This window comes from Nerophis ophidion, linkage group LG24 (genome assembly GCF_033978795.1).
Source record: "Nerophis ophidion isolate RoL-2023_Sa linkage group LG24, RoL_Noph_v1.0, whole genome shotgun sequence".
NCBI classification, from domain to species: domain Eukaryota; kingdom Metazoa; phylum Chordata; class Actinopteri; order Syngnathiformes; family Syngnathidae; genus Nerophis; species Nerophis ophidion.
The window spans coordinates 26,437,535-26,450,153 of record NC_084634.1 but is presented as its reverse complement, the minus strand read 5'-3'; the positions used below and the strand labels follow the sequence as shown (position 1 = coordinate 26,450,153).

The window sequence follows — 12,619 nt, the reverse complement described above, 5'->3', positions numbered from 1 at the left end:
TTTTGGAGTGCCGTACTACATTTTGCTTTCCCAGTCAAAAAGATGGCTCACCTTATATTTGGGGTCTAGATCAGTGGTTCTTGACCTTGTTGGAGGTACCAAACCCCAACAGTTTCATATGCGTATTCACCAAACCCTTCTTTAGTGAAAAATAAAATGTTTTTTTTTTCAAATTCAAGACACAGTTGTGTTTTTCTACTGGTGCACAAAATGAATTGTGCATGAACATCACCTTGTTCAAAGAACAAAACCAACAGGGTGCATGAACTCTCAACAAATTACACACTTGTATATAAAGTATAATTACAACAATGTTGATATTTGGCAAGTTTCACTGCAAAAAGGCACTTTTGGTAGCCATCCACAAGCTTCTGACTGAACTTTTGACCACTCCTCTTGTCAAAATTGGTGCAGTTCGGGTAAATTAGTTGGTTTTGTGACATGGACTTGTTTCTTCAGCATTGTCCACACGTTGTACATGATTTTAGGTTGTCCTGAAGAACTTGGAGATAATCCTCCTTTTTCATTGTCCCATTTACTCTCTGTAAAGCACCAGTTCCATTGTCTGCAAAACAGCATAATACTACCACCATCATGCTTCACAGTAGGGTTGGTGTTCCTGGTATTAAAGGCCTTATCTTTTCTTCTTCAAAAACATGTTGCTGGGTATTGTGGCCAAACAGCTCAATATTTGTTTCATCCGACATCACATGGACAAAGATATGACCTCCTGGAGGAAAGTTCTGTGGTCAAAATACCAAAGAAAAGGTGAGGCCTTTAATCCCGGGAACATCATTCCTACCGCGGTGGAAGTATTATGCCATGGGCCTGTTTTGCTGCCAATGGAACTGGTGCTTTACAGAGAGTAGATGGGACAATGAAAAAGGAAGATTACCTCCAAATTCTTCAGGACAACCTAAAATTATCAGCCCAGAGGTTAGGTCTTGGGCGCGGTTGGGTTTTCCAACAGGACAATGACCCTAAACACACGTCAAAAGTGGTAAAGTAATAGCCAAATGAGGCTATAATTAAAGTTTAAGAATGGCCTTCCCAAAGTCCTGACTTAAACATGTGGACAATGCTAAAGAAACAAGTCCATGTAAGAAAAACAACAACTTTAGCTGAACTGCACCAATTTTCTGAAGAAGAGTGGTCAAAAATTCAAGCAGAAAGTGGCCAGAAGCTTGTAGATGGCTACCAAAAGCTCCTTATTGCAGTGAAACTTGCCAAGGGACATGTAACCAAATATTAACATTGCTGTATGTATACTTTTGACCCAGCAGATTTGATCACACTTTCAGTAGACTCATAATAAATTATTAAAGAACCAAACTTCATGAATGTTTTTCGTGACCAACAAGTATGTTTTCCAATCACTCTATCACAAAAAAATAAGAGTTGTAGAAATGATAGGAAACTCAAGACAGCCATGACATTATGTTATTTACAAGTGTATGTAAACTTTTAGACCACGACTGTACATATACTGTACATGTATATACACACACATACAAACAATATATAATGCGGTCCAAGGCGTGATTGAGTGTGGTCCCCCACAGCGTTTAGCGTGGCCCGCCATGTCATTCAAAGCTGTCTTTCCCATTATTTAACGTGGCTCGCCATGTCATTCAATGTGGTCAGAGGGCAGCCATAATTGTGACGTGGCCCTCAAAAAAAACCCCTGCTCTAGTAGAAAAATATTTGTCAAACTTACATAACCCTGCTTTCGAGGGGTGCTGGTGAGGGTGGGTAACGCCACAACTTCACATGCGTCCATGTCGCCTCCTGTTGACTGCCATCTGGGACTTTCATAGGCAGACATTGACCGGCCCGATACTGAAAGACAAAAACAGTGAAAACACAGATCTAACAACTTTCCATCTAACAAAAGCACACATTGTTGTGTGTTTATTTATGAAAAATTGGTTTTGCAAAAGTAATAAAAATTAATCGATTTAAGGCTTTTTAGCAAACACACTTCTGTAAAAAAAAATAATTTATACTCCCAAGCATTATAAAACTGGCAAAATCAGATTTTGCCCAATTATTAATGCGCATCAAATATGATCCAACTGTTACTACATTTACTATAAGTATATATTGGCACACGTAATCAAATTAAGTCGTATCAAAATTGTGTTTTTGATTGAAACACTTTTGAAACAAGTTTGTATTGTGGGAAACCAAGAGAGTGTGTTTAAAATGTTAACTCTTTCAGAAAACTGTGTAGTGGAAGCATCAAGTTGACCTAGTTTGTGTAGCGCTTACTTGCCACAATCAAATATGTCTCAAAAAAGCGACAGCGAAGATTTAGGTTGGCTTTGAACAGTTTCCGAAATGTAGCTACAGGAAGAAAAGCACCATCAGGTGCAAATGAGCCAGAAAACGCTGAAAGAAACAATCCAATAAACCAGGAACATCTTTATATAATCAGTGGCTTGGATAAGTTAGATCCAGGAATAAGGCTAAGAAGTATGCTCCCTTTTGGAAATAAGATGTATTTAAACGCTGCACACCAAAAAATTGTGTCTAAGTCTGTTTTTGATGTATGGTTTAAACTATGTAAATAAAAAATCAACAATAAAGATATAGTAATGCTATTACATAGTAGCTTTTTTAGATGTTTTGTGTTTTGCATAACAGGGCAATTTTTTTCTCCAAAATGAGTAACCTCCACAAAAGAAATACAGCAAAAACAAATCAATTTAAAAATATATCCAAAAACAATATTTTTCATAGGTACAACAAAGAGGAAAAAACCTAAAATATATTAAGAAGGTAATGTATTTACACCAGGGGTGTCCAAAGTGCGGCCCGCAGTTAATTGTTTACCGGACCCCCACACATTCTGGAAATGCTATTGCAAAAATAAAAAAGAACATTAAAAATATTGGAATGAGGTGAAATCTATCGAGAAAACGTTGCAATGTTGACACAAAGCTGCCATGCAGGCTGTTTTTTTTTCTTTTGTCTTTCTTTATTTTAGATTTTTTTGCCATTGCTAAAAAAAAAAAATTATAAAAAAATCCATGTTATGATGAATTATTTTCAAAGCTCCAATTAGTTCAAATATTTCACTTTAAAATGTTTTATGTGGTAAATATTGCACATATTGTGTAGTTGCCATATAAAAACAAAGTTTTATTTGACAAAATAGCATAAAACAAACAAAATAATAGTTTAAACGTAAAATTGACAGTTATAAATCCGAAGTTCATCTCGTAACTTAAGTGTTGAAAGTTAAAAAAACAAACCAAAAAATGTATCACTTTCTGAGTGGGGCACCTTTTGGATTCCAAATATCCATCCATCCATCCATTTTCTACCGCCTATTCCCTTGTGGGGTCACGGGGGGCGCTGGCGCCTATCTCAGCTACAATCGGGCGGAAGGCGGGGTACACCCTGGACAAGTCGCCACCTCATCGCAGGGTCAACACAGATAGACAACATTCACACTCACATTCACACACTAGGGACCATTTAGTGTTGCCAATCAACCTATCCCCAGATGCATGGTTTTGGAAGTAGGAGGAAGCCGCAGTACCCAGAGGGAACCCACGCAGTCACGGGGAGAACATGCAAACTCCACACAGGAAGATCCCGAGCCTGGGATTGAACCCAGGACTGCAGGACTTTCGTATTGTGAGGCCGACGCACTAACCCCTCTTCCACCGTGAAGCCCGATTCCAAATATACTTAGTGGTATTTTATTTATCTTTCCACTGTGATTACTCAAAAATATAAAATAATTAAAATCAATGGTGTCCAGCATTAATAATTTTTAGGGCTATTATTACTAAATACTGCATATTTTAGTTTTACTATGAAAAACAAAGTTGTTATTGACAGAAATGCCATAAAACCTTTTTTTTAATTTTTTGAAGTTTTTGAAGTTGATAGAGATTTACTGAAAGCGTTAAATAAAAAATAATAATAAAAATTCGACTTATTTTTAACATTTTATCAACTGAGACGCTTTATGGTCCCCGGGACACCTAAAGGTAAAGTACATTTTAAAAATCCATTTATTTTGTTATGGTTTGAAAATGAAAAATATCAAAATGGCTACCGCATGCTTTAATTTTTCCGTGTGCGGCCCTCAGTGGAAAAAGTTTGGACACCCCTGATTCACACAAACTACATTCAACAAAATGATGAGTGGGTTTATTATTGTGAGGCTATGTGAAAGGACAATACAGTCACTTGGCACATTGCGTTTCAACTATTACGGCTTCACCACGTCAGACTTTTTTTAAGCACATTCTACAATTTTTTGGTCCCAGATTACTGTATTTTTCAAACCAGAGGGCATACTTGATTATAAGGCACTCTGCCAATCAGCGGGTCTATTCAGGTCTATTTCGAACAAAATAGACCTCCAAATTATAGGGCGCATTAAAGAGGTCATTTTATAATTTTTTTTGTACATTTAAACATTTTCTTGTTTTCTACATAACATGTAATGGTGGTTCTTTGGTCCAAATGTTGCAGAGATTATGTTTTACAGCCCATCTTCAAGCCACTTTCTGACCGTCTCTTCAGGATGCGCTGTTTTGTGGGCGGTCTTATTTGCGTGCTTCTACTTCGACACCGTCTTATCTCCGCCATCTTTGTTGTACCGGTAATTTTTAGCGCTTCCATAGCGAGTCTACAGACATATACAAGTTACAAGTGTACGCAACTTCATATTAGAAATGGCAACAGCGGAGGATGAATGCTCCAAAACAAGAGGATGGAGAAAAAGAAGGAGCATATGGACTACAATGGTGGACGCACCCGCATTTTCCGGACTTATGCAGATCCCTAATACACAACAGCACGTACTAATAATAGATAAGGAATGTTGGTTTTGCATAATTCTGCAAAACAAAACACCAGATAATGTCTCCCAAAAGGTGGCATTTTGGGGTCCTTATACACAATATAATACTCATGACTGGTAGCCGTAATGTGCCGACAATCCATCAAGCGGTGCGGCCTGGCAGCTTACCAAAGTCATACTAAAGCTTTTGACACATTTTTGAGCGCTGTGTGTAATGTTCTATATTTTTAGTAAAACAACGTTTTGGGCTTGCTTGCTAGCATCATCCTGCAGTCCACAAGTATCTCTTATGTGTGACTGCCATCTACTGGTCACTTTTATTACACCACGTGCCAAAGAAAATGAGTTTGAAATCGGTAAGCACAACCAAAATTAATACGTAAGAAGGCGCACTGAAAAAATGTAAGGATTTTTAAGGCCATAAGTGCGTCTAAAAGCTTAAAATATATGCTAAGTATTTCCAAGCATAAAAATAGCTAAATGAACTAAAATGATCAATGCTAGAGTAGTATCATCCACTACATCAGATCAAACCAATCAGAATTTGCTGTTCGGTATCATGGCTACTGATTGGATCAGCCTCAATCAGCATTAAGATATTGGATTAAATAATGTAAATGTGACTAAAGGGTGTTTACCTGTCTACAAGCTCGCATAATGTTGAACAATATATTTAGAAGGTCGTCTTTATGATATATACTTTTTTCATCAAGTACCACCTTACAAAACACTTGGCTCTCCAACTACCACCGTAATTACCAACATTAAAATACTGCACCATAATAGGCTTAAGTATACATTAAAAACAAGGCAGAGGTTTTGTCTAAAAGTATATTTGATATTTTGGCAACTGCAACATTACACAGTTTTGACAGTGACACTGTTTAAATATAGGAAAACACTGTACTTTAATCAATTGATTTTTTTAGCGTACCATTACATAGAGTCTGTGTACCACAGTTTGAGAATCACTGATTTGGCTGTTAAAAAATTTGATTTTAATTAATGATTCATTCGTCGCAGAAATGTATTTATCGCTGTCATGTTTGGAACCAATTACCATCAATAAACGACGGACTACTGTTTATGATTGTGCTTCTTTCTGCTCCTTTTCGGGCAAACACCATTTTCTTTATTTCATTTTAAAAATATATATTTAAATTTTATTTGCAGATGAGGATATTGTATTGCATATGCTTAATTGTTTGAACTGTATAGAACCCAGGTGACCAACTCAAGGGCCGAGGGCCACATCTGGCCCGCCACATCATATAAAGTGGCCCGCAAAAGCCTGAAAAAAAATGCTTGTCAATAAAATACTTCACATGTTTTACTAAATGCATTAATTCTTTCAATATAGACTGAATTTTTTTTTTAACTTTAATATATTTTAATATCATGATCATGCCAAATATCATAATATACTACAAATCTACTTTAGTCAGGATAAAAATAGTTAAATATCTGCTTGTCACCTTTACTTATGGTTTTATATCAAGTTATCCATTAATTTGTTCACAAAATTCTAATAGTTAATTGCATATGCAGCTGTGTAATTAGATTGTGAGGGGTTTATACATTCATATTAGTGCTGTCAAATTAAACAAGTATTTTTTTTTAAATCAGATGCATCATACTTGAGTTTCAATAAAACATGGTTAATCACAGGTTATTGCATAATTAAAATATTTTTAAAAAAAAGCTCCCCTCTGAAGGGCCATCAATGAAAACAAGTGTTCCCCCTTGGTGCAGATGTTTTTTTGTGTTCGAAATGAATTGTTGGATTTAAATCCATGGCTAAGGATGCTGGTTCTCATGAATTCTGAATTAAGATTGCCAATCAAAACAGTTGTGGATGGGTACTTAATAAAAAGTGCATTGTTTAGGTATTTATATTATGTTACCTGACAATGCACTCAAGTAAATTTCATTTTCTTCCCGTCCCTCCTGCTCCTCGTCCTCATGGGACGACGACCCTCCGACATCCCCGGTGTGGTCCCATTCTAAGGGTAGCGAGTCCACGCTGACCGGTGTCTCCCGCCCAGAATGCTCCAGGGGCGAGGCCAGCAGGTGCAAGGGCGTGTTTGGGAGGCTCCCTTGGCTGCGCCCGAGCAAGGGCCGACAAATCAGTTCCAAGCTGGACTCCAAAGAAAAGCTGGTGCCAGGGAGCTCTGGTTCTGTGAGGATCTACGATGAAGACATTTTATTTAGTTTTGCAGTAACTTACAGTGGGGCAAAAAAGTATTCCGTCAACCACAGATTGTGCAAGTTCTCCCACTTAAAATGATGACAGAGGTCTGTAATTTTCATCATAGGTACACTTCAACTGTGAGACAGAATGTAAAAAAAAAAAAAATCCAGGAATTCCCATTGTAGGAATTTTAAAGAATTTATTTGTAAATTATGGTGAAAAATAAGTATTTGGTCACTTCAAACAAGGAAGATCTCTGGCTCTCACAGACCTGTAACTTCTTCTTTAAGAAGCTCTTCTGTCCTCCACTCGTTACCTGTATTAAAGGCACTTGTTTGAACTTGTTATCTGTATAAAAGACACCTGTCCACAGCATAAAAAAGTCAGATTCCAAACTCCACTATGGCCAAGACCAAAGAGCTGTCGAAGGACACCAGGAAAATAATTGTAGACCTGCACCAGACTGGGAAGAGTGAATCTACAATAAGCAAGCAGCTTGGTGTGAAAAAATCAAATGTGGGAGCAATTATCCACTGATAATATCCCTCTGGACTCACTGGTGACGGTGGAAGAGAAGAGGACTGTTGACAAATTAGTGAGCATCCTGGATGATGCCAGTCACCCTCTGCATAGCGTTATCAGTAGCCAGAGGAGCCTGTTCAGTGCTAAACTGCTTCATCCCAAGTGCAGGACTAATAGACTCAAAAACTCCTTTGTTCCACACGCCAAAAGACTGTACAACTCCTCTCTGGGGCGCGGGCGGGGGGTACTAGGATGACAGAGGATGCAAAACAATAACAGTGCAATACGTTTTCATAACATGGTCACTACTGCCTTCTTTCTCTTGTTATATTCTTATTTTACTGTTATATTTTTATTCCCATTGTTGCTTTTTATTTTTTATTCTTATTGTAATATCTCTCTATTTTGTTTCCATTTAAACCCCCATTATTTACTTTTTACTTTTATTTAAATTGATCTCAACTCTGTACACTGCTGCTGGAATTTTCATTTTCCTGAAGGAACTCTCCTGAAGGAATCAATAAAATACTATCTATCTATCTATTAATCTGGGCTTCCACGCAAGATCTCATCCCTTGGGGTCAAAATGATCATGAGATCGGTCAGCAAAAATCCCAGAACCACACGGGGGACCTGGTGAATGACCTGGAGAGAGCTGGGACCAAAGTAACAAAGGTTACCATCAGTAACACACTACGCCGACAGGGAATCAAATCCTGCAGTGCCAGACGTGTCCCCCTGCTTAAGCCAGTGCATGTCCAGGCCCGTCTGAAGTTTGCCAGAGAGCACATGGATGATACAGCAGAGGATTGGGGGAATGTCATGTGGTCAGATGAAACCAAAATAGAACTTTTTGGTATAAACTCAACTCGTCGTGTTTGGAGGAAGAAGAATACTGAGTTGCATCCCGAGAACACTACACCTACTGTGAAGCATTGGGGGGGGGAACATCATGTTTTGGGGCTGTTTTTCTGCAAAGGGGACAGGACAATTGATCCGTGTTAAGGAAAGAATGGATGGGGCCTTGTATCGTGAGATTTTAAACCAAAATCTCCTTCCATCAGTGAGAGCTTTGAATTGTTGACCAAATACTTATTTTCCACCATAGTTTACAAATAAATTATTTAAAATTCCTACAATGTGAATTCCTGGAATTTTTTTTTCACATTCCGTCTCTCACAGTTGAAGTGTACCTATGATGAAAATTACAGACCTCTGTCATCATTTTAAGTTGGAGAACTTGCACAATCGGTGGCTGACTAAATACTTTTTTGCCCCACTGTATGTGCTTTGCTTATATGAAGATCAAGCTTACTGGAGGTTGGCTGAGACGCTGATGGAAGCGGACCAGCCGGCCGAAAACTTCCTGGCAGTAGGAGTGAAGCTCCTCCAGCTCGTCTTCTATCAGCGCAGCGTCCGGGGGTGAGCTCCTCTGGATCAGACTTTCTCCAAACACTATCAGCCCGTCTATGCGCTCTGTGTTGATGGTGATCTCCTTCTGAAAACTCTGCAAGAAGAAGGATGGGCAAAACGATGGTGACCTAAATATGCGGTGTGAGTGACAGGAAGAAAAGCTCTGACGCAGTTGTTTGGCGCTTGCATGCCTCATATTTGGATCATTGCAATAAATTAGTTGTCCCTCGCCACATTGTACTTCAAATATTGAGGCTTCACTACGGCACTTATTTTTAAAAGCATATTTTTGCCTATATCAAATGTTAAATTACCAAATTTTCCGACCATAGGCCGCACTGGATTATAAGGGCCACTGCCGATGAACGGTTCTAGTCAGGTCTATTTTCATACTAAAGACGCATCCAACCCTAACCCTCACCTGTCCCTGATTGGCTATCAAGACACACCTGATCCTGGTTGCCAATCAGCATCCTGTATACCTCCATACAGCATTGCATTTCCTATGCTTCTTGTGACTAGTTAGCCTTTTTTGTGCCCTTCCTAGCTGCACTGTGTTTTTTGTCATCAAATACAGTGGGGCAAAAAAGTATTTCGTCAGCCACCGATTGTGCAAGTTCTCCCACTTAAAATGATGACAGACGTCTGTAATTTTCATCATAGGTACACTTCAACTGTGAGAGACAGAATGTGAGGAAAAAAAATCCAAGAATTCACATTGTAGGAATTTTAAAGAATTTATTTGTAAATTACGGTGGAAAATAAGTATTTGGTCAACCATTCGAAGCTCTCACTGATGGAAGGAGGTTTTGGCTCAAAATCTCTACGATACATGGCCCCATTCATTCTTTCCTTAACACGGATCAATCGTCCTGTCCCCTTAGCAGAAAAACAGCCCCAAAGCATGATGTTTCCACCCCCATGCTTCACAGTAGGTGTGGTGTTCTCGGGATGCAACTCAGTATTCTTCTTCCTCCAAAAACGACGAGTTGAGTTTATACCAAAAAGTTCTATTTTGGTTTCATCTGACCACATGACATTCTCCCAATCCTCTGCTATATCATCCATGTATCCATTTTGGTTCCAACTCAACTCGTCGTGTTTGGAGGAAGAAGAATACTGAGTTGCATCCCAAGAACACCACACCTACTGTGAAGCATGGGGGTGGAAACATGCTTTGGGGCTGTTTTTCTGCTAAGGGGACAGGACGATTGATCCGTGTAAAGGATAGAATGAATGGGGCCATGTATCGTGAGATTTTGAGGCAAAACCTCCTTCCATCAGTGAGAGCCTTGAATGGTTGACCAAATACTTGTTTTCCACCAAAATTTACAAATAAATTCTTTTAAAATCCTACAAAGTGAATTTCTGGATTTTTTTTTTCACATTCTGTCTCTCACAGTTGAAGTGTACCTATGATGAAAATTACAGACCTCTGTCATCATTTTAAGGGGAGAACTTGCACAATCGGTGGCTGACTAAATACTTTTTGCCCCACTGTACATTTTTACCTGCCCTTTGGATGCATCCTCTGTATCTCACACCTTCTCACAACTGTAACAGTGTGTTCTCACTATAGATTCTTTGGTTTAAAAAATGTAACTTCAGCAAGTTGCAAACAGCCGGTTTAGGGTTTAGACCGGCCAATAACTACATACATAACCAGGCCATTTAGGGTTAAGTCAAACAGACATGCAAATAAAAAATGCATGCTGACTGAGTTAATTAAATGCTTGGTAGTCTCTTTGATTTTTACAGCTTGACATTTAAGTTTCCTTTAAACAGTCAGATTTAGTCAGTGTTTGCTCTCTGGAAAATTGCTATTCGCGCACAATTTAATTTGTTTTGTGCACTGAGAACATTGGTGAAAAAGACTAGAAATAAAGTGTACATGAGGTGACAGACACTCACGCTAAGCTTTTGTATCTTGTGATGGACATCGCTCTCGGAGAAGTGTTCCACATTGGTCAGCTGCAAGTCCAGTTCTGTAAGCCACACCAACATGCTCTCTCTGGTGCTTTCAAATTCTTCCCTCTGGTTGGTAAAATGCTGGAAAAAGATGTGCCGCAACAATGAGAGGTTGAAGACAGGCGGCGCATGCATTCTACATAAAAAACATGAACTTTGATCAATTGGATTTGTCCCAGCAGCACTCAAATGCAACAGTCTATCCATCCATTTTTCTACCGCTTATTCCCGTTTGGTGTGGCGGGGGGCGCTGGTGCCTATCTCAGCTACAATCGGGCGTAAGGCCGGTTACACCCTGGACAAGTCGCCACCTCATCACAGGGCCAACACAATCAAATGTCTCCTTGCATCGCACCTGTTTCACACATTTGTTTACATTGACAGAAATGCATTCATTCACTCATTTATTAGTCATCATTCATTCATATGCCAACAAAAATTGAATTCACCAAAAATGCAGGTAAATTATGTGCAATGCGTTGGAACAAACACACTCAGTATCAAGGATTGGAATTGGGGGTTAAATCATCAAAATGATTCCCGGGCGTGGCACCGCTGCTGCCCACTGCTTCCCTCACCTCCCAGGGGGTGAACAAGGGGATGGGTCAAATGCGGGGGACAAATTTCACCACACTTCGTTTGTGTGTGACAATCGTTGGTACTTTAACTTTAACTTTTTTAAGAAAAGTTTACAAATGTTCGCAACTTGTGAGCAAGAGAGCAGACAGCAGACAATAAGGCCGCTTCTGGTGGTGTTTGTTTTACAAAATATGCACGCATGTGAGTTGGTCACATGCTTAAGTAAACATGTCAGCCTATAGAGCAGACTGTTGGTAAAGAAATGTAATAAATATACTAAACCTCAATTCATACTTTAGAGAAAATAACATTTTGAAATCTAACTTTAAAGGCCTACTGAAATGAGATTTTCTTATTTAAACGGGGATAGCAGGTCCATTCTGTGTGTCATACTTGATCATTTCGCGATATTGCCATATTTTTGCTGAAAGGATTTAGTAGAGAATATCGAAGATAAAGTTTGCAACTTTTGGTCGCTAATAAAAAAGCCTTGCCTGTACCGGAAGTAGCAGACGATGTGCGCGTGACGTCAAGGGTTGTAGGGCTCCTCACATCCTCACATTGTTTACAATCATAGCCACCAGCAGCAAGAGCGATTCGGACCGAGAAAGCGACAATTTCCCCATTATTTGAGCGAGGATGAAAGATTTGTGGATGAGGATAATGAGAATGAAGCAATAGAAAAAAAATGTAATAAATAAAAAAAGTTTAAAAAAAAAGGCGAGGGCAGTGAGAGCGATTCAGATGTTAGACACATTTACTAGGATAATTCTGGAAAATCCCTTATCTGCCTATTGTGTTACTAGTTTTTTAGTGAGATTATATAGTACCTGAAATGTGGTCGGGATCCATGTTCGCTTGACCGCTCTGTTCCATAGTAAAGCTTCACCTTCGGGAATTTTAAACAAGGAAACAGCGGCTGTGTTTGTGATGCTAAAGGCAGCTGCAGTGCACTGCTTCCCACCCCCATCTTTCTACGTTAAGTTCTCCATTATTAATTGAACAAATTGCAAAAGATTCAGCAACACAGATGTCCAGAATACTGTCTAATTATGCGATACTTTTAGCCATGAGTGGTGCTGGGATAAAATGTCCGCTTCAACCCGTCAGGCGCACGCATC

General features: G+C 39.1%; 1 protein-coding gene across 6 annotated transcripts in view; it reads right to left on the bottom strand.

Moving 5' to 3' along the window:
* Positions 1 to 12,619, bottom strand: part of LOC133542047 (nesprin-2) — a 261,954-nt gene that overhangs the window by 19,051 nt on the left and 230,284 nt on the right. For all 6 annotated transcript variants that reach the window (XM_061885855.1, XM_061885857.1, XM_061885854.1 and 3 more), the window contains 4 exons: positions 10,863 to 11,000; positions 8,854 to 9,045; positions 6,730 to 7,012; positions 1,718 to 1,839 (listed from right to left, as the gene is read on the bottom strand). In XM_061885855.1, the coding sequence (XP_061741839.1) occupies positions 1,718 to 1,839; positions 6,730 to 7,012; positions 8,854 to 9,045; positions 10,863 to 11,000 (735 nt within the window). The remainder of the gene's footprint in view (positions 1 to 1,717; positions 1,840 to 6,729; positions 7,013 to 8,853; positions 9,046 to 10,862; positions 11,001 to 12,619) is intronic.